This window comes from Aythya marila (assembly GCF_965140915.1).
Source record: "Aythya marila genome assembly, chromosome: 7".
NCBI classification, from domain to species: domain Eukaryota; kingdom Metazoa; phylum Chordata; class Aves; order Anseriformes; family Anatidae; genus Aythya; species Aythya marila.
Genome location: NC_139048.1, coordinates 7,987,805 through 8,009,717, shown reverse-complemented (window position 1 = coordinate 8,009,717; position 21,913 = coordinate 7,987,805). Strand labels below are relative to the sequence as shown.

The 21,913-nt window shown below is 33.5% G+C and overlaps 1 protein-coding gene across 4 annotated transcripts in view; it reads left to right on the top strand.

Moving 5' to 3' along the window:
- The window catches only part of ATRNL1 (attractin like 1), a 490,952-nt gene that overhangs the window by 237,505 nt on the left and 231,534 nt on the right, over positions 1-21,913 (top strand). For all 4 annotated transcript variants that reach the window (XM_082764804.1, XM_082764803.1, XM_082764806.1 and 1 more), the window contains exon 25: positions 12,959-13,020. In XM_082764804.1, the coding sequence (XP_082620930.1) occupies positions 12,959-13,020 (62 nt within the window). The remainder of the gene's footprint in view (positions 1-12,958; positions 13,021-21,913) is intronic.

Here is a 21,913-nt window from a genome sequence, read left to right as displayed (position 1 = left end):
TAAGGCCCTTGTAAAGTATTATCCTTTGCTCTCCGAAAGCATAATGTACTTTAACAGAAAAAAACACTGTTTATTTTCTTGGGTTTTTGTTAAAGCTGTTCAACAACTGAGTAGTTGATAGTCATTTGCACATGTCTAATTAGACGATTACAACTTCTGGAAAACATGTTTGAAAATATTTTAAAAAGTGGGAATAAAAAGTACTCTCAGTGTTACCAACCTTGATTTATTTATTTTTGCTTCTGCTAAATGACTGAGGCCCTTATGAGTTTAAGGGAGTGTGAATGAAGTGCCTTGCAGTTTGTACATGAAGTGGGGACAGCCCATTCTGAATTGTGCAAGGACCCTTCAAAATCACAGTTCTAGCTAACATATGTCTCATTCATTACACTCTCATTTTGACATTTCAGTTATGGAGCTTTTGTTACAAACCCCATGGTTTCACAGAAATGACCATTGCCAGTGTATATCAGCATGGTCTATTGTATCATTACCAAAATGTTAGATGGGTGGCAGCTCATCTTCCAGCATGGCTTCTTGAAAAAACTATTTCAGTTTAGCAGGTCCTGTTCTTGTGTTTTACATTTTTCTGAATCTCCTTGAAAGCTCATCCACCTTTCCCCAGCTAATTACTGCAAGTTCTTAAAAAAATATGACATTAAAGGTTCCTGCTTACTAGCACTCTAAAATTCTCTGCATCTTTTCCAAACACTTCGCTGGATCTGACAGCATATCAGTCAAGGATATGATATATGATACATCAGTGGTATATCAGCCTGACTCTACAGAATGTATTAGAAAATTGAGTAAAATCTAAGCTGTCAGTTGTCTCTGCTTTTTTTTCAAATTTATTACAGCTTGCAGTATAATAGGAGTTTCAAGTGAAGGATAAAAATTAAATGAAAGAGTGTAAAATTAACATAACAAAATTGGATCACAATGTGTTCTGTTAATCCTCATCATTTAATTTTCATTTTATCTTGTAAAAGTCTCAGTTGTCACTTTCTGGATTTTGATCACCTCTTCAAGGGAGAACATTAAACTCATTTTCTTCCTTGTGTGTTATATATTTTCTTTCCTAGTAGACTGAGGTTTTTTTAGGTCAGTTAACCTCTTCCACTTTATTTGAAGCCATTCATATTTTTCCTTTAGTAAGAACAGTTATTTTAGCAGCAGGTTTATTAGAATAGTCTTGTCCTTGTATAAATAAGTGGACAGCATCTCTCACATGAAAGAACAACAATGAAATACTTTTGCTCCCTTGGAATATACATACAAAACAGAAAGCTTAATCATTTTTATTTTTTTATCATATCTTTATAGGTTGGATATTTGATCTTATATAGGTTAGTATCTGTCCTCTTTTATCTTCACTCTCACATACACGAATGTAATTGACTCTCAGACCCTTCTTTGTGTACCTCAGTTTTTCTGACTATAGATGGAGATCTTCACTACGAAACTGAAGCAGCGATAAAGCTGATGGACATTTTTCTTGTACAGTTTGATGAGGATTTCTATCTTCATTTACCATCATTTCACAATGAAAATTCATTTCACCTGAGTGAGCCACCTTTCTGACATCTTTTGTCCAGTTATAGTCATTCATGAGAGGCAAAGCATTTGATTTTTTTTTTTTTTGTTTTATCATTCTGTGCTGAAATTCTATCTCTTCTGAAGTCAAAAAGAGGTCAGTGGTACCATCAACAGTGTTACTGTAGTCAGCCTTCACCTTCAGGTGAAATCTTCCAGGTTTATCCTACGTTAGCACTGTTTATGAGATGAACAAAATTATCAATGGAATACAGTTTCCCTTTCTCTTTTCAGAAGTTTAATTGTATCAGATGTCACAATGACTTCTACTCTTGTAGCACTCAAGGAATGAAAGCCTCTTTCATGGCCTTATCAATATGTGAAGAGGGGAACAAGAAGATTCATCAATGAACTTCTCTGCTGAATGGGAATGCTTCTTTTCAGTTGTTTTACACTTTAGAGGGAGGAATCACCAAGCACCATGCAAAAGATCAGAAAATGTAATTTCTATAAAGGTGTATTATATACATAAATCTTCTGAAAGAGAGATACCTTTGGGATATCATAGACTGTAGACTTTGGTGTAATCCATTACCCGTGCTGATATAAACCTTTGATTTGTGGGTTAAAACCTGAGGCTGAGTAACCTCATAAATATGCTAATCCAGAGTAATCAAGAAAAGTGCTATTGCAAATAAAAAAATTGTATTCCATAGTTCCAGCAGCTTTATAGCATGCTCTTCATTTATAACAATAAACTTTGGGAAATTACTCTCTTCATGTTTAAGTAAATGCTTTGCCCTTTTCTTGGCATCTCACCAATGAGTGTTACATACGTTATTTTGAATGACATGATCTTTATGCAAATTTCAGTGCATATTTTGCCTTTTCGAACTATTTGATTTTTAAAATGAACAAAACAGTGCATAAATGTAAAAAGCCAGCTTATGTAGCCCTGTAATTTTTTATTATCATTTTTTTGTTAGGCTGGAAACTAACCAGTGTGTTAACTAGAAGATTGTCTGGCAAAACCAGCTGTACTCAGTATCTAAGCAGAGAAGGGCACAGATTTTTAAAAATACGTTATACTTTTTAGCAGCACATTTTCCCTGTTATATGTATTTCTATAAATACACGTAGACATGAACTGTAAATGGCAACTGTAAATCATACTAAGTTTTATAGTTATTCAAATGGCTCTACGTAGATATGTATATATATATTTATTTATTTTTAGGAAAGGTGAAAAATGTCTTCCATGCAGAAAAGAAAATAGGACATTTTTCATGTTTATAAACTTTAGAATATAAGAATTATTCTTTTCTTTGGGGATACGTTTTCTCTGTGTTAACAGATCCCCATGGAATGCTGTATACATAAACAGTTGTTTCTAAAATCAGTCTTTTCAAGAAATAAATAGTTTCCTTCAGTTAATATTTCAGTTCTGAGATACTGCAATACTAATATTTATTTGGCTTTTATATATATATATATATATATATATTTTTTTTTTTAAGGTAAGACCTCTAATCCATGTCTAATGAAAATTGAGTTACTTAAGAAAATGAAGGAACGAATAATCAGTCAGTTCTGAAATCATATATTTCTTAGTTCATATGAAATATTTGTCAAAAATTATTTTTCTAGTTTCTGTAATAAGTAACTATAATTTTGTATTTGTTGCCTGAAGGACTGAAATCTAAACACTGGTCATTTGAGCAATATACTGTTTTCCATTATATTGTACAAACACTTTTGAGCTTGTCAGACCAATGGTATAATGTAGATGTATCTCGTTGCATGTGAATCAGATTTTTATTTTTTAGTATGAAATCAGGGTCCACTTTTTGGTGAGCTGAAACTTGCACTATCAACTAGTTTATATAAAATAAGGTTACATTTCTATTGTAGGTTTAAAGTGACACTTTGTAGAAATAAGACTGCTATTAACCTCTTTAAAAATAGAAAATAATTCAATACCTGTTCACTATTACTTCCTTCAGCCATTTCAACTTGAGTTTCATTTACTCTTTAAATACACTTGTTGTGGTGCAGTACCACTGGTTAGATTTTTATAGAGTAACAGTAAAAATAAAATCCAATCACTGAAGATGAAAAGCCAGAATCAGTTGCTCTATGACCACTCTTCAGTGCTCCATGCCCCTGAAAAGCTCTTGTTTTCTAATTTGATCTGATTCCTTTTGAATTTTATTTTTGTTTAAGTCTACAACAGTAAGAAAATTACATATTAATAAATAATAAAAGGTCATTTATGCTAAGCCATCTGGATAGCTTTGTAAATTAAACTTATTTGAACAGTATACAGTTTGAGTAGAGGCAAGTACAAAGTTGTTAATTGTCCACAAGTTTAATTCACTATAACATTTTGGCACTTGTGTATCCTTCCACAACATCCATTACCCCTTGCTTAGATCAGAAGAGCAGGACATGTGGATTTAACAGCATTAAGATGACTGCAGCCTTATCCTCAAACGCTTATTTTCTCCTGTAGGCTGTAAGGAGAAGTCAGGGAGTCAGCATAATCATATTTCAAGTACATTGTAATAGACACAGGAACAAAAACCTAAGCATGCCATTTTGTGAGACATTTTGTGTTACACAGAATGTTTCCCCTTTAATTTGCATGCATTTTCCACAGGTTGCCTCTGCTCATTCTGTAAGCATTTCCATTTTTAAAAGGTACCCAATTTCCTTCAGAGTTAACTTCTGTGGATTTTGCAAACTAAGCAAAGTACCAGGCTTTTCTTCTTATGGCATTCTGCATCCACATGTGCTCTATGGTGGAACAGGGCAAAGTGCATGTGATGTTGCAGGATTCTCTGCATCAAGGGTCAGTGAAAAGGTGGTTTGGAGCTGGAGTGGAGGGGAAGTGGCCAAGTGCTAGTCAGGCTTGACAAATGTTTGCTTTAGCTGCCCTAACAGAAACTTATGCTCTGGTTTGCCTAGTTAAGATGACATGGTTTAATGGTTTTTCTAGCTGTGCCTGCTGCACCCTGTCTGATCAGTCAGCAATTCAAGAGCTGAGATCTTTAAGTGCTGACTGGTGTATACTAGAGCATTGTATTCCTTGAATTGCAGAGATGTTTTTAACTCTTCATGTGAGAAAGAGCTCTGAACCTTTCTCTGCACCATAACTGCTGGGAAGTGACATGTTCACCACAGTGAATGTTCTCTGATTCATCAGATGGAATTGTAAAGCTATTTTGTAATTTTGTAAATTTTTTTTCTACAGTAATTTTGACTCCTTTTTCCGACTTCAGCACTCGGGAAGCTTTTTTTTTTTTGTTAAAAAAAAATAATCATTTATGTGCATGCTATCAAGTAAAAAAAAATTCCAATAGGCTTTCTGTAGCATCAGTAATTACAGAACAATTACTTAAAAATTAGCTGTACAGTGGTGGTTGGTAGGTATCTTATTGGATATAAGAACCCACAAAGGATTCCAAATTGCTTCATCAACTCTACTCCTAGTCACCATTTAACAGAATAACATTAGAGGAGTGTGCTGGCACCAGCAGATTTAACCTTGCACCACTAATTCAATTTTGACATTGACAAAAATATCATATGGGTCTATATCAACCATATATAAACTTGGAGATTTCCTATATTTATTTTTTTGAATAAATATAATTTACAGTTTTGACTTATTCTAGAACGATAGCAGTCTGCTAGTTGTTTGAATGGGATTCTCTATTATGGGCAAGAGTTCCTTATGTTTTAGTAATCCATGAGTCATGCTACATCAGATGAGAATGAAGGTATTACTGTACCTAGGTAGTTATTTATTCTCTTTACCTGCAATAGTGGTTATGCTAACATAGGAAAACATTCTCTAACAGGCCCAACTGTCAGAAGGAGACTTTAACTTATTTAAGTCATAACAAGATGTCAAGAAGTCACAACAAGAAAGCTGAAGAGAGGGAAATCAGATTCTAGCAAGCAACAGGAATGGATTTTCCTTTAATTTAGTCTGATGACTAAAACCATATAATCATGCAGTGCTTCTCTTTGCATTAGAGTTTAGCTTGTAGCATTTTTAAAACTATTATTGGGTTCATTCAACTCTGCCTGAAAGATTCCCTGACTCCATTCATTCAACTTCTATATATAATTTTCCTGCCTGTCCAATTACTCCAGTACAGACTTCTATGACACAGAGTTTCTGAATAAGTTGTCTAGAAACTTTGCTGTTTCACAGTCAGCTTATGAGAAAACTCAGTCTTGCAAAGATTTACGTCTGAAATAACTTTCTGGTGCTGTAGGTACTATAGGTGTCAATTACTTTTTAATTTAATTTTTAAACATGTTGTTTCTCCCTTGTCTATGCCTCTTAATTCTCTTTCAATCTCTCATTGACTTTAATATTCAATATTTCAGTTTCTTAATAATGTCTGTATTAATCATTGTGAAGTTATTTAGCATACTAAATTACACTGTAAATTAGGTAACGGCCCCTCTCCCCCAGTTTTTCTCCTTTACTACTTCAAAGTAAAACTGAGGATTTCTCTGTGTGGTATGCATTTGTGGTATGCATGTGTACATATGCACAAAATTATATATAGCAGTAAAATAGTAGTGTATGCATATTGATTTTAATTGGCAAAGTGTAATGTAGGAAAATAATCAGCTGTAAAAACTTACTTTAAGGATGTTGTTTGTCTCTTTTGAATACAAACGTAGATTATCTTTCAACCTCTCATCATTCTCAATAGTGGAAATAATATCCTGTAATTATTACATTATTTGAGAAAGAAAGGGGTGGGTATCTGGATAATCTAATGTATGCCATCACAAGAGACAGGACTTCAGCATGCAGAACTAATCTCTAGAAGCTGTTTATCAAATTTTGATGTGAAGGCTGTGATTCTGAGTCTGATTTTCTTGAACTCATCTTTCATTCTCTAAGTTATCAATATGAAAGTTTTACTATCACTAATTCTCATCAACTGGGAGGACTGTTTGTCAAAATTGGTCTAAATTATTTTCTGGCATTAACACAGCAGAAAGCAGTAGGATTCTGACAGAAGGCACTTAGCTCCATATTACGTCTCTGATCACTTCATTCCAGCAAGAAGGAATATTATTTATTTTTCTATTTTAGCATTATGCTATTTTGCAGAAATAGCTAATCAGTATTTAGAAAATATAGGAAAAATGTATCTTACCTAACATTACTTAATTCAAAGTCTGACACTAGGTATATAATCTAAACTAAACATAGACTCCCTATGTTGTTAGCAGAGAGAAAGTGCAGCTCCACAAGTTAATTTATCCCACATAATATTAGTCCCACATCTACTTCAGTCACTTGTTTACTTGTAGCCTTCCAACGTCTGCTGACTCTTTTAAACTAGCTTACTAATTTTGACAAGACTTTTAATTTTCACGGCAAAATTCACAGAAATATTCTTTCAAATTTCATTTTGTATTTCTAGGAAAGTCAATATATAGAATGAAAAAATGAAAATGTTTTTGAAAAAATGAAAATCTTTTGCCTCCACATGAAAGTGTTTAATGTTTCTTTAAATTAGACAGAAATAACTTGGATTCATTAGTAGCAAATTTGTCCTTTATCTTGGATTTTTATTTATTTATTTATTTTTTTTACTGAAGTAGAAGATAAAAGATTTTGTGCTTTGCCTGTTGGGAAAAGCACAGGAGAAAAGGACAGTGTTTCCTACCGTTTGCTTTTCACTGGTGCAGGTCACTCTTCATATTCAAAGCCCAATGTGAAAGAGCAATCATTACCATTCTTTTCTCTCTCTAGCCCTCCTACTAGCCTCCCAGTTGTAGTTATATTTAGCAAAATATCCCAGTAACTGATCTTTTCTTACGTGATTACTGATTATTCAGAAATCATGTGTTTCAGTGATGTATTTACTGATATCCAAGAAATCAACAGAGTTTTTTTTTTTCACCCAAATATTATGTAGTAGAGGATGTCTTTAAAAATAGTCTATTTTTGGTCTCTGTAGTCATGTTTCTGCACAATTTATACATAAAGCTCATACAACAAATAGTAAATGTAAAAGCCTATGACATATCTAAAATTTTCAACAACCTGTTCCCAAATTATGACAGTATTTGATCTTTACCATCTTTCCTGATAAAATGTTATGTACAAGAACGTGCTAAACTACATAAATATTTTCCTCAACTTTTACGTTTATTGTCTAGAATTGTCTCAGTCAAAAAGAATTCCTCAAGAAAATGTAAAAAGGGATGGACAACAAAATGAGTTAATCTTCATGTTCAATCAATATCCATTCCTTCTGCTTCAGAACATACGCAGTATCAGTGTGGGAGTGTGTAATAGTTTTATCCAAGAAGAAATTCAATTACAGTTCTGATGATACTGAAGGAAGTAATAATTCTGTGGGGTTTAAGTATGCATTATCAACACAGTCCAGGCAGTTTAGTTTGGGTTATGTTGTTGTATTATGGTTTCAGGTTTAATAATTTGACCATCTACCAAATTTTACCCCATTTTTATTTTAGTATCTCTTATTTGTTCATTCTACATTTGTTAACAGTGTAAGATGAAACAATTGTATTAGTGGAAGTATTTGGTCACTGTCTGAAAGCCTGCGCAGATAAAATTTACATTAGTGAATAATTTTATGAAATAGGGAATTGATTAAAATTGCTTTTTGTGCACATTATTTGAATATTTGAACAATTTCATGGATTAGGTTCATGTTTACTGCAAATGTTATATTGTATTTAGTGTGCTCTTGTTGTGCTTTATTTTCCATTTCTTTGTCCTTTTGCTTGATTGATTTCTTTAGTATTGATTTCTTTAGCTTCTTTTTCAAACTGAGACACAAAATTCCAAGGCAAGACTTACTGTTTCCATATGAAAGATGTCCCCAAGTTAGACTTTCAAAATTGTCTGATTTTTTGTGATGGAACAGATCTTGACCTATTGTTCTGTAAGAGTACTACTGCTGTATGGCAAAGGTGAATTTGACATGAATCATCTAGAGCAGGGGGGAAAAATGTATTCCTTCAGACATTAACTTTAGAAGATCAGAAAAATCTCTGTGTCCAAAAGTGTAAATTCAGCATATTCACTGATCAGTAACTGTCATTTATTCAGCATAAAGTGTATTTCCTACATTTTGCATGTCACCAAAACTTTATAAAAATTAAGAAATAACATAGATAATGTTTATCTTTGCAGCACTCTCTGGAATATTCACCCAGTAAAAAATCGAGGGAGAAATACTGATAGAAAAAGCATATCTTATAACAATATTTCTAAAGTTAAAATTGCAAGATGAGTCTTGGAGATAAAAGTTTGCATCTTTTATTAAGCCAGCTGGATAACTGGAAAAGTTAGACAAACTTTCAGACACACAAGTCCTTCGTGTCTGATACAGAAGCATCAGACTTCAAAGCTAAATCCAAGTTGAAAGCAATTGCTTAGAGTTTAATTATAGAGCATTTTTCATAAAACAGTTGCTGCAGTTCTTACTTCTCAGTACTGAACCTCACAACTCCTTCACAAGACGAACCCTGAGACTAGGATACAAAAAGCATTGGCTTTAGAAGTATCAGTTTTAGACATATTATAATTTCCTTGCACATGTTTATCTTTCCATGTTTCTCAGGTTATAAACTGTCTATCCCACTTTTTTTCCCTTATGACTTTCCTATCTTATAAATCCATTGTCCTCTCTTACTTATCGCTTCTACTCCACCCAAGAAAACTATGTCTTATATTTTCTAATATTTAATTAAACTGAGCAATCTTCCCAACCTTTATTTTTCTTTCAGGTCATCTGTACCGTGCAACCAGAAGAGCCCTTGACTCATTTTTATCTTGTGAAAAATATATTGATGCCTATGGCTCTGTCTTATTAACATAGATCCTCATAGCTGGAGCTTCACTGCTATTAGAATATTCCAAACTACCCAGCAAAAATTCATCTTTTCTCCATTTCACATTGTCCATGGTAGTTATTGGACATTTCACTCTTGATGGAGCTCTGTCACTTTTTAAATATTTTTAATCAGAAGGCTTAGGCAATAGAAGACAAACTTCTATTTTTTGTGAACTGGGTGTCGAAATTGGACATCGCATGACCACTGAACCAAAGCCATTTGATTTGTAGCAGGCCTACAGTTTTGTGATTTGCAGCTTAGAAAGCTACTAGCAACCGACTATTAGTTTATCATGTATAATGAATTTGCTGAGATAAAACCATTAAAGGACTTAGAAATATTTTTGTAATTTTCTTTTAGAGATCTAATGCTGGTGAATGAAAGAATTAGCATCTACACCTGAAATTATATTGCAAATTATGTATCATAGTACTTCAAGTTGTCATATTTCCTTTTTTTTTTTTTTTTTTTCAGTATTAGGCTCAGTAAAGGAGAGGTATTATTGTTTTTCTTTCTACAGGGAAACTAGTAATATGCTGGAAATTTTGCATGTTAATTCACAGAGGTCTTTTGGTTTACGTAATTACTTACCACATGGCACTTGGTAATTGTATTCCATAGGAAATGATGGAGTTGATACTCTTCTTGATCTTCATTTAGAAGATAGAGACAATATTTGTGGCATCCATAGGCTTATTAGATATTTTGGTGAGATTGAGGGCTATTTAACTGTGATGTGTTGCAAATTGCCAATGAAAAAGAAAAAAAAAAAAAAGAGATATTCATCTCCAATACCTCTAACTCCAAAGCAGAAAACTGGGATTGAAATAATTTTCCTTGTCTCATCCTCTGTCTATGTAGGCAGAATAAAAAAAAAAAAAAAAAGACAATACCATTTGTATATAGATGAAAATCCTATGGAAATAAATCTTTGTAATTATGTTATGGTTCTTTGTGTCAGGCTTAGACTCATGACATTCTTTGCTCCTTCATGATGTACTTGTAATTAAATTATGTATCAGTTTTTTGGTTAATATTCTGTGTTGAAATTAGTCTAAGATGCATGGTACTGTTTCTTCAGAAAATGCTGTAGTTCATCTTTTAAACATGAGCTTACCATCATTCAAAGATAATGTTTGATAAAATTTGAAATTACTTCTGGAACGGAACTTTATATTTTACTGGATTTTGTTTGTTGTTCTAAACTATGTCCTGTACAACCAAACAAGTAAGTTTTACAGACAGAATTTCTCATGTGGGTATGTAAACAAGAACTCGAGCAAAAAACATTACAGTTGCTACTGTTTAAGTAGGTTATTGGACTAAAAGTAGGTGGAATATGTAAAATCATTCTTATTGTGTCTGTATTTTTGTAAAAAAAAAAAAAAAAAAGTGTATCCCGTCTTGAATTTAGGGATATTCAAATCATATTTAATCATTAGTATGCATACAAAAGCATTGAAATGTTGTAAGTATGCTTGGTTCATATTTGCTGTGGGTTGAAAAAGAGAAATGATGGCAGCACAGTCTCTTAGGGGAAAAAAAAAAAAAAAAAAAAAAAAAAAAAAAAAGATGTAATACTGTCCTGATATGAGACTGATCAGATTGCAGTTTTCCATTGCAGGACTTTTCCTTGACAGTAGTTGTTTCTGGAGTAACAGCGTCTTTCAGTGAATGCTGACACCTCAAATGAAAATAATTGCAGTAATGCAAAATATAATTGCTCATTCAGAAAATAGCCTTCTAACAGCGTCACAAAATATGAACTCTGTTGAAACTGACATGCTTTTTTCTCTTGGTATTAGTTCATCTCCTGAAATATGGTACTTGCAGAAAATGTTCTGGAAAAGCCAGCAGTTAACTTGAAAGCTAAATATTATTTGAGGGGATTCTAGCGTACATTTAAAGTACAGATTGAATATAACAAGCTGTTACCAAATATTCTTAAATAATTTTTTCTGCTTTGGATGCACTTTTATATTGGGCCAAGTGAATCTTCATGTCCTTGCTCAGGTTTTATCTTTTCAATAGAAAGTAAAGGTTATGTTGGCATTAAGAGATACTTTACCACTTTTGACCAATTTTATAATTTGTATTCAACTTTTTTCAACTCCCTAATATCTCTCAATTTTAAAGCAGTATTCATCATGACAGTAACCTAAGTTAAAGTTTCTGAGAACATTAAATTTCTACTTATATTGAACAAGTGTAAAGACACTTGTAGATTAGACTGGAATAGCAAATCTGACCATTTTTTTCTCTCCTGCTTTAATCCCACATGGTTGTCAGCTTCTTGTCTTTACACTGGCTCCAAGGCCAGAATTACCTGCAGCAGTACATTGCTAGTAAAGAGAAAGCAGAAATTATGTTTAAGAGACGTGTTTGCATGATGGTGCCCCCATGCTTATTCCTGGTATTCCAGTTTGCATGTTGTTCCTTAGGGTTTAAGTTATCTCACCTATGGTTAGCTGTTTGGCTGTCACAAGACAAAGTAATGCCATTATAATACTAAAGTTTACATTATAGCTTTGTGTTAAAATAATACTTATTGAGTATCATGAGTTATAATTTCAAAAGTTCACAAACTGACTGTGAAAGGTAGTCAAACTAATTTGGAATAATTGCTAGCCATGATCAGATCTTAACTGCATGAAGATTTCTAAAATACAGTTAGATAAACACTTTGTGCAATTCAAAGTAGGAAATTCTGCATAGCATTAGTCTAATAGTTGCACTTTATGAAACACTGAGCAACTCAGGGACTTAGACATATTTGCAGTTATAACTTCAGTATTAAGTGCAGTCCTTAACATTAGTGAAAAGTAATTATAATAACAATTATGGGCTCTATTCCATGTAAGTGTGAGTGTGCGTCTGTGTGTATGCTGTCTTAAAGATAATTATTAAATCTTCATGAAAAATTACAGTAAAGAGTTGAACTAATGCATGTTCTAGTTTGGTTGTAGAAATGTAGCCTGAAGGAACATTTATTACTTTGTCTTTAAAGTAATGTGCTTTGAAAGAGTTTATTATGCACCAGAATTTATCTGTTTTTCTTTGAAAATTAACATTCTTTTTCAAATTATGCAATTAAAATATTTTAAATGTATTAATTTTAGGCACAAAATGATTTTTGTCATTTCCAAAACCATGTTTCAGTGTTGTAATTAAAATGGAAAATGGTGATAGTTAAAACATAGTTGACTATAAAGATGATTTATATTCATATGATATATTAATATTTTGCATGTTGCTTTCATTTTTTATACCAAGCAAGTTTTATATGGATATTGCTATTAAATTTAATTCAGCAGAAAGACTATATTTCATTGTTTGTATGTTGATACAAAGACATGGGAGTTAGTTATGCTCCTCACATTATGGTGAATGCAGGTGTGTGCATACTAGACTGAAATTACACTTGAAGCTGATCATCCGTGAAACCATAAAGCCCCAACCTAAAAAGAACAGTTGGCTCTGAAAATGTTGTAATTTACTTCTATTTTATTTGCAGATTGCCTTCTCACAGCACAATACTATCATGGATCTGGTGCAGTTCTTTGTTACCTTCTTCAGGTAAATTGCTTTTTCTCTTTTCTGACAGAAATCATGCTGATTCTATTCCATCAAAAAAGTACATTGCCCAGCTCCTTAATCTTAAGAAATGTCTGAAAGGAAGTCTTTAAACTCTGTTCAGTAATTTGCACTGTAGAGGATAGAGGCGGTTGCCCTGCAAGTAAAGGCAGCTGTTGGCATCTTTCATATATCAGTGGTACAGTCTTCACACTTACGCATCTGACTGATCTTTATGCAGTATTTCTTATTACACTGATTAAGAGAAGCCAGCTTTACTGAAGTAATTTTTATGATTTACTTAAGTATTTTGTGTGCCTGTATTTTTTAAAGTGTTTTACCAAATTATTAGAAATGCTCATTCTATTCAATGTCTTATTATTTTTTAATAAAGGCCCCTAAATCACTCACTTTCATGGGTCAGAGGTGAATTGTGAAAGGCAGTAAATGATGGAGGAGATTTAACTGTGGCAGCAGCACAGGAATTGGCTTCCTCTGCAAATGGACAACTATTCTAGGATATCAACAAAACTCCATTGAAAGACTTCTTAAAAGTTCAGCTGTCTTATAAAATGTCACAGACTTTAATATACATGGATTAGTTACAGTGCTTTGAAATCTTGCTAAGAATATATTCCTCAATAGCCATGAAGCGTATGTAAAATGCAAACACTGACAGACAACTGTGTTCATCAGACTTTGTGTATTTTGAGAAGTGCCATGCATTTATTTCATAAGTTCACAGAACAACTTTTCCCTCTGCTCTAATCACCATGCTTTGAGGAATGTTTTTTGAGGAATCAGACACAAAATGCCAACTTTCATGAATTGCTCTCACCTATAAAGGGGCAGAAATGAGCAGGCCCTGAAGTATTCTGCATCCAATATGTGGGCTAATGAGCACTTAAGTGGCTGATGCAAAACCTCCCATTTCTCCTTTTTCACCATAAAGAGACCAGTAACATGCTGGTTGCCTAATGATCAGTCTAGAAGTGTTTTGTTTTGTTTCTGGGAAACAAAGACCCAAAGCAACATCCAAAAAACAAAACAAAAAAAAAAAAATGGTGCTCATGTGAACTTTAAGGCAAACTCCTATTGAAGAAAGCAAAATCTGTCCAAGTGTGATAGAACAGGCCTGTGACAAATAGCAGAGGCAGATGACTAAGAGCAGTTTATTTCTTCTCTGCGTCATAATGCTGGCTCAGAAATGGTAAACTATAGGCTGTGTGATGGTAATGTCTTCTGTATAGATATATTGCGGTAGTTTTCCTGGTATGATGTTCTATCTGATATGGTTTATTCTGAGCGAGTGCAAACTCACCATGCTCCTGATGAAAGATCTTGCATTGCCTATGCTATGCGCTAAGGAAACAAAGGCCCATCCAATACCTGTTACTGAAAGAAGGGGTGTCCTAGTTGGCAGCTGTGGTACCACTACCTTTGATGCAGCCCCAGTGTAATTCAAAAGGCTTTAGGCTGGCATTAATTTCAAGAAGATGGGCTTGCAGCCATCTGCAGCATAGCATTAATATCCAGTTGCAGAAATTCTTATAGTGGTGTTTTTTTTTTTTTTTTTTTTTTTTTTTTTTTTTTTTTTTTTTTAAGAAACAGGAAATCCTATTGGTAGTGCATTGCAGCAATACCAGCAAGGACCAAAAAAGTTTGCAATTAATGGCAAGACACCTTCTGAATACCCACATATGTCAAGCTAAGGTTTGATTCTTGGGCTTGATGGTTACGATAAGAAATGGAATGTCTATCAAAATATATTTTAACATCTTGATGTAAGGTTGTATGATACCCCTTGATGTTGAAACATCATTTAGAAACATCTTTAGGTTTTCTTGTGACATTTAGAGTTTCGCAAAACTGAATATCACTTGGCAGCCTGTTTAACCAGGAGTGTCATTCAAAAGTATAAGCAAACTGGTTTAGTAGCAAAAAGTGTGCTTTTAAGAATGGTACTCTGCTTTTAAGAGCTTTTCTTGAATGACTTTGGGCTAAGTTCTGTATTATGGTATAAACAAAATCATTTGTATGTGTATGTAGGAAAAAAAAAATCAGGCTGACTGGTCTGGACAGGCAGCAGCCTCATGATTAGAGTATTCATCTAAGAGAAGGGAGACTGATTTGTGTGCTCTTCTGCCTTATTTTTATCACTGTGTCAGTGCTGTTGCTCCTGGCTTATCAAAACGAGAATAACTGGGGGAAAGGCTTTCTTTGGGTTCACTTCCGTGTGATTAGGTGTGGCTTTAGGTGTCTTCAGATACAGCCACAAAGCCTGGGATGCAGGGAGTGTTCTGGTGCTTGTAGATGTAGGCAGGATATCTGGTGCTTGTAGATGTAGGCAGGATATCTATGTGCTTAGGAAATCTCATTCTGTGTTTATCGGAAAAAATGTAGAAATAAAAAGAAAAGCACATAATAGAGTCACTATACACAAAGCAGATTTTGGAAGGTAAGGGAAAGGAGGTTGAGTTAGTCTGAATGAACTAAAGGCATACCGGCATAAAATAAGTTAATTACACTGCAGTCCCAGTCAATTAACTCTGCTTAGAAAATTAGTCTGAGCCGACAGCTTGGCTAACTGGCTGTCTCCAATACAAAAGCTTGTACTGTGTTTTTTTGTTGGTGTTTTGTTTATTTGTGTGTGTGTTGAGCACAGAGCTATAGGTGTTAGATCGCCATTTGTATTCTTACCATGGAATTATCATGGAATCACACATAACGTCACAGCAGCACTCCCAGGTAGTAACTACTGCACGCGTAACATCCTTACCAACATCTGAGGTAGAAAATGGTCAGTCAGTGTAAATGATCCAAAGAAGAAACTGTCAGGCTGTTTGTCATTGAACTATTAAATGCAGTGTGTATTTGCAATTGTAGTAGATCTACAGAAAATACTTCCTGCGTTCTTTACAAAGAACCAGACCCTGAAAAATTTAGAAGGAAAAATTTCTAGTTAAAAATTTCCATTACAACTTTCAGTAGATTTTAAATTGGATGTTATTTCCACTGGATCACTAGTCTCAACAAGCTGCAGAATATTTCTAATAGGAAAATGTAGCAATAACTATTTTTTTCCCACTCTAGTGAACAGTTAGTTATACCCAAGAAAACTATTAATATGACCTCTCCAAAGTGGTTTATAGTAGTCAAGGTTTCATCTGAAAATTTTGCTTCAATAGTTTGCAACAGTTTGCAACTCAGCCAAACTATTTGATTTTTTTTTTCATTTTTCTTCCTTCCTTTTTTTTAAAAAAAAAAACAAAAACAAAAACAACAACAACAACAAAAAAAAACCACATCTATATGAGCTGGATAGGAATGTAGTGTGTTAAAACACTGGCAAATTACATTGGTAATAGTTTACATCATGTTTACCAGGATTATTGAAAGAGCAAACAATTGTGTATAAACACAGGTTTAATGTGCTTACTGTCAAAATATGTTTCAACCAGCCTTGAAAAATGTGTCTAGGACCTTCTCCATTTTCCACACTTCTGAGCACAGGCTATATCCCTTCCCACCCTGGCTGCCCAGCCAAACCAGGAAATAGGTTTGTTTGACAGTCACTGTTCTTTTAAACGATCATTCATGTGTAAAGCTTAAAACTGTTCCTTTATGGTGTGAGTGTTCCAGAGTAAAAGATAAAGTATGCATTTTACCGCTTCATTCAGAAACATGAGAATAAAAAGCATCTCTAGAATTTTCAAGATGTATCAACTATTTAAAAAGTATTATTGTAAGGAAATGTAAGGAATTAGTTTTAGACTATACATAAGAAAACAAAAAAGCTATGGTTAGATCTGTAACTAATGTACAATCTACTATTTTACAGCTTAGAACAAGAAAATGATAGAAATTCAAGTTCTCTTGTAGAAATAAGCAGAATATATTATGGGAACTGTAGTGCCCTGGGCCATGATATTTGGTGGTGTGGTGGTGGTGTGGGGGGGGAGGGGGCATACTATTTAATGTCTTATTTTTTATACTGGATTGTTTTGTTGTACCTACTGGTGAAGTGGTGTAGTGACCCTTTCTTGGAAATCAGAAATGCAATCAGATATCTAAAGGTAGTAACAGATTCCCTACAAGTCTTATTGAGACTGTGGCATCTGTTTTGTGTTTGTCACTTTTTTTTTTTTTTTTTTTTTTTTTTTTTTTTTTTTTTAGCTTATGCCTTGAAGACTTCTAGCTGCCATACCAGTTGAGAAGTGTGTACCTTTTTTTTTCCACCTGCTTTGAAGCAGTAAAGATCTCATTAGAAAAATTTCACAGGCAGCAAATTTGAATGATCTTTCTTGTTCTTCAAACTAAAGAAATTCAGTCCTCACTATTACAGACAGTTCATTCTGATGTTGTCCTCACCAGTAAACAAGCAATAAGCTAAAGCCTGACTTTTTTCTTCATAAGCTATAATTTAAGGAGTTTTCAGTGTCAGCAAATCTTACATTAAAATATTGTTTTAGTTAAGGAACATTTTAGTCATTTTCCAGTAGTATATTGAGTGTCTTTAATTTCTGAAAACATATTTTTTCTTTAGATCATATTTTATTGTGTATAAAATTTTCAATGATCAATATTTATTAATTTTATTTTATATTATTTGTCTCAGTAAATCCTGAATTGAGAGCTAACACACTCCTGAGTTCTAAAGCTGCTTCTGAATAAAAGTATGGTTAAGAATTTATACCAGTACTTATGCATTTCTTGGAAACTTTTTTTTTTTTTTTTTTTTTTGTATCAAGAATCTGAAGCACAACTTCGAAGTTCGAAGTGCGAAATGCAATTTTTTCACATAATCCTGAGAGCAAGAATTTGAAACAGATAACAAAATTTAGCTATACGTATTGTTGTGATAGGCAATGAAATGCAACTGCTACAGTCATACTATTTTTGTAAGGTGTGTTTCAAATACAAAATGCCAGCCATTAACTTAGCAGGCTTTTCTCTGAGCATAGATCTTCTCTATGCTCTCAGAATGATTCCTTCCTTTGTCTGTGGTTCAGCTTTTCAGGTGGAGCTGCCAGCTGGTGGATTTTATCACTGGCTGGAATGGTATGCTTTCATTGTATTCATTTGTAATGAGTGGAGTGATATTAGGAAATATGGAAGCAAATTTTTCTTGCTTGCTATTAAGACATTCTATGAAAGAATGGCCACTTAGGATCATGGGGTACACTCTTCTTCACAAACCTTTCTGTGTGCTACAAGTGAGGAAAAAAAAAAAACAATGTTCAAAATATGGCCTGTGTTTATTGCAGGAGGAAGGAATGGGCATTTAGATTATGACAAGGACTAGTATGAGTTACAAGAGGAGATACTGAAGAAACAGATTATCACCCATATCTGTATGACTGTGGGTGCCAAGAACTCAAAGCAGTCCCTTCATTTAGGTTTCATGCAATGAGAGTGGATGGCTGCACTACAGCCAGTTGTGTCAGATCTCCTGAGAGATTGAATACTGAGAGCAAGAATGGGGCATTCTTGGTCTAAATTTGCAACAGGTGAATACCTTCTCTTTACGAGCATCCTTTGGTGAATCTGTGCAGTTTTGTGTTTCGGTTTGGTTTTGTTAAAAGCAAGGATGATAAATTAATGCTGGATTTTAGCATGCTTTGTTTCAGAGATTGCCATAAAATGGACAAAGTGCAGTCTGTATTGATCAGATCATGTCTACGATGGCTAGATTCCCAGGAAATGCAGAAATCTTTTAAATCAAAATTGAAATATCTTCTGGTTACATGCAAATCAAGTTATCATAGCAAAAATGGATTTTACATTTAGGGCTAGAATAAAATTGATTTTTACTTAGTCATGCATTAAACAATTTTCACCTGACTTCGAAGTAAAGAGTTGTTTGACTCCCACTGGGACAAACACGTCTATGCTGCAGTGGGTAATTTCAGTTTTTGTTATTGTTGAAAATATTTGTTCTTGAACTGTAAAATGTAGCTTTAAGTCTTCTGTACTACAAATCACCAGGAAGCTTTGCCATCACAAAGTTATTTGATATATTTATATTTCCTGAGAAGGCAGCCACTTGTTATTAGCCAGCAGGCAAAGGAGATTCCTCAGTACCACTGGACCGGTGGCTCTTCTAAACAACAGATGAGTCACTCAATTCCCTGGAGAATAGAACTGTTTTCCATTATTTTATTCTTGTTTTTCTTCTTTCTTTGTTCATCCTTTTGAGTCATTTGGAAGTGCATTTGAGTGCACTAGAGCCTGAAATATTTTGATTTCAACAAACTGTTCCTCAAAGTACAAAATATTTGCTGAGCTTGAAATCTGGAGGTGGTCTATGAACTTGCTTGATGTATAGCAGATTTGATCTTTTCCTTCCTTCAAATACTTGCATTTAAAATTTTCCATTTCTGACTTCACCTATGTGTCAAATACAGTATGGGAGAGCTGTTCAATGTGCCTGGTGAAGTATTTAATCCTAAATGTTGCCTGGTTCATAATATCTAGAAATAATTTCTGTTGTTGCTTAGCCACAGATGGAAGTTGCATAATCAAGAATAGATATGAAATTCTACCTCTTGTGGGTTGTATTTTTTCCTGTGGCTGCATGAGAGAGTACGTGCTGATCACAGCTGAATTAAGTTTGATGAAGGGTATAAAAGAATCATTATGTACAATGGAGCAGTTATACATAGATGTACAAAATTATTAGATGGGATGCTTCATATATAAAGATCCATATCCCATAAGATATATTCATTTTTTCCCCAGCAATGTGATGCTTGAATGTAGTTGCAAAACCATATCAGCATGCAAATAATCTTTGAGTGACAGTAACAGGATTTGAAAGATTTATTTTTTTGCTAAAAAACAAAACAAAACAAAACAAAATGCTCCCCAAGGAGCATTTTGTCATTTCTTTTGCAAAATCTCATCAGAATTGAAGCAGCCATTATGTAGTTGTGTTCACACCAGAGGTCTCTGAAGGTGACATCTGTAAGATATTTCTCAAAATTTCTGCAGAAAGTATCAAAGTTTTTTTAATTATTTTATTTTTTGAAGATTCAGTTCTATGCAGGCTCTCTTACTCTGAAGCAGTTCTGTAAAGTTTTCCTTTCAGTGATTTTATTTTATTTTATTTTATTTTATTTATTTAAAAAAAAAATCCTACATTTTATATTGTATTTTGTCAAATCTGGTTAGTCAGTTGTTTTCTCAGACTAAAGCAATGTTGGAACTCACAGCTATTTGTATTTAGAGTGCTTAATCCTAGTCACTTTTATGAAACTCCATCCACTGCACTTTAACCAAGAAATTAGAACAGGTTTTCATCTCTGATAAATGGACTTGAAATTTTGCTTTTGTCATTTTAATTCAAAAGAGAAGCAATTCTGTCTTTTTTATGATAGGGTACATGTAATCAGTTGCAAAGTCAACTTCAGTAGTTTGTTTCCAGATGTAGATAAAGAAGTGGGGTAAAAGATGTTTAGATGTTGAACTTAGCGATATGGTTTAGTGGAAGACTGTTAGTGTTAGGTCAGAGGTTGGACTTGATGATCTTGAGGTCTCTTCCAACCTAGAAATTCTGTGATTCTGTGAAAGCCGATGAAGAAAAATAATTAAAGAAAAAGGGAAGTAAAATAGTGGAGTTTAGGCAATAATGCTATTGTCCACTACAGCAAATTATAAGGTGCTTTCTCAAGTACTCTACTGGTCTGTCTTAGCAGATGCAGTTGGTATGGCATGCTGTGAAATAAGTGACATCAAAGAAATGAGCTATCTGCTTATGGCAGTAAAGAAATACTGAGGGTCCTTGTATTGAGAGTGCTAGACTGAATGTCATAGTGTGTATTTAATAACCATTAAATATTAAAATTTTAAATATAATTATTTTTGAAAGGAGACTTCTGAATTTGAAAGGAATTTATGCAATCAGCTTTGAAATGTAGTAATGAAAAAAAATACTACAGTAAAATTTCCCTGTACCAAAAAAACATTTGGTATGGAAAATTTTGGTTTGTATCTAAATGGCTTATTTATTTATTTACGGGGATGTGTTACATTTTGTCAGTAAGATGCAATATTATGGAAATTCTGCTGTGGACTCCAAAAGCTTCCCTAAACCATTAGAAGAACATTAGATTTACATTAAGAAGTAGTTAAATAATCTATTTATATGCTAACATCGAAATTTAGTCTGTACATGTGGCGTAATTATGTTCTGTATAATAATTGTCTTCCTGTGTGCTTTTAATATTTTTTATGATATTTTAGGAAAACACTCTACAGTTTCACAATGATATTTCTTTTCTTATATGTCTTGAATCTTTTCAGTCAAAATTGTAAATATCACATGCAGGGGCATCAACACTTTTGTATTTTTTTATATAATACAATTACAGAACAATAATGATGAATCTAGAAATCTAAGCATCCTTATTCTGTCTTCAGGAGAACTTTTAATGAGGCTTTTTATAGGGAGAGTTATGACTTCTTAACACTTACAGCTTCGAATATATACCTTTCCTCTTTGGAAAAGGTATTGAAAATAATGAAGGGAAACGTCCTTTAACAAAGTAATAAACTTTTTGATCGTATTTGAGTCTAGTACCCTAAACAGTGCTGTCATCAAATAGATATGCCTTGGTGGCTCTCTAATTGTATTTTATATTTGTGCAATTTATTATCAAAGTATAAAAGCCAAACTGAAAAAAACAGCACAGAGAGCAAAAAGAACGAGGGGAAATCATTATTAAAAAAAAAAAAAAAAAAAAAAAAAAAAAAAAAAAGCTGTTGAAATAATGTGAATCTTTTGATTTGGCAGGCTGCTGAAATGCAGCTTTTGTTGGCAGTTGTTTTTCCCCAAATTCACTAATATGCCATAATTTTAATGAAGGAGACTTTTCTTGATTAACATAAAATTTTA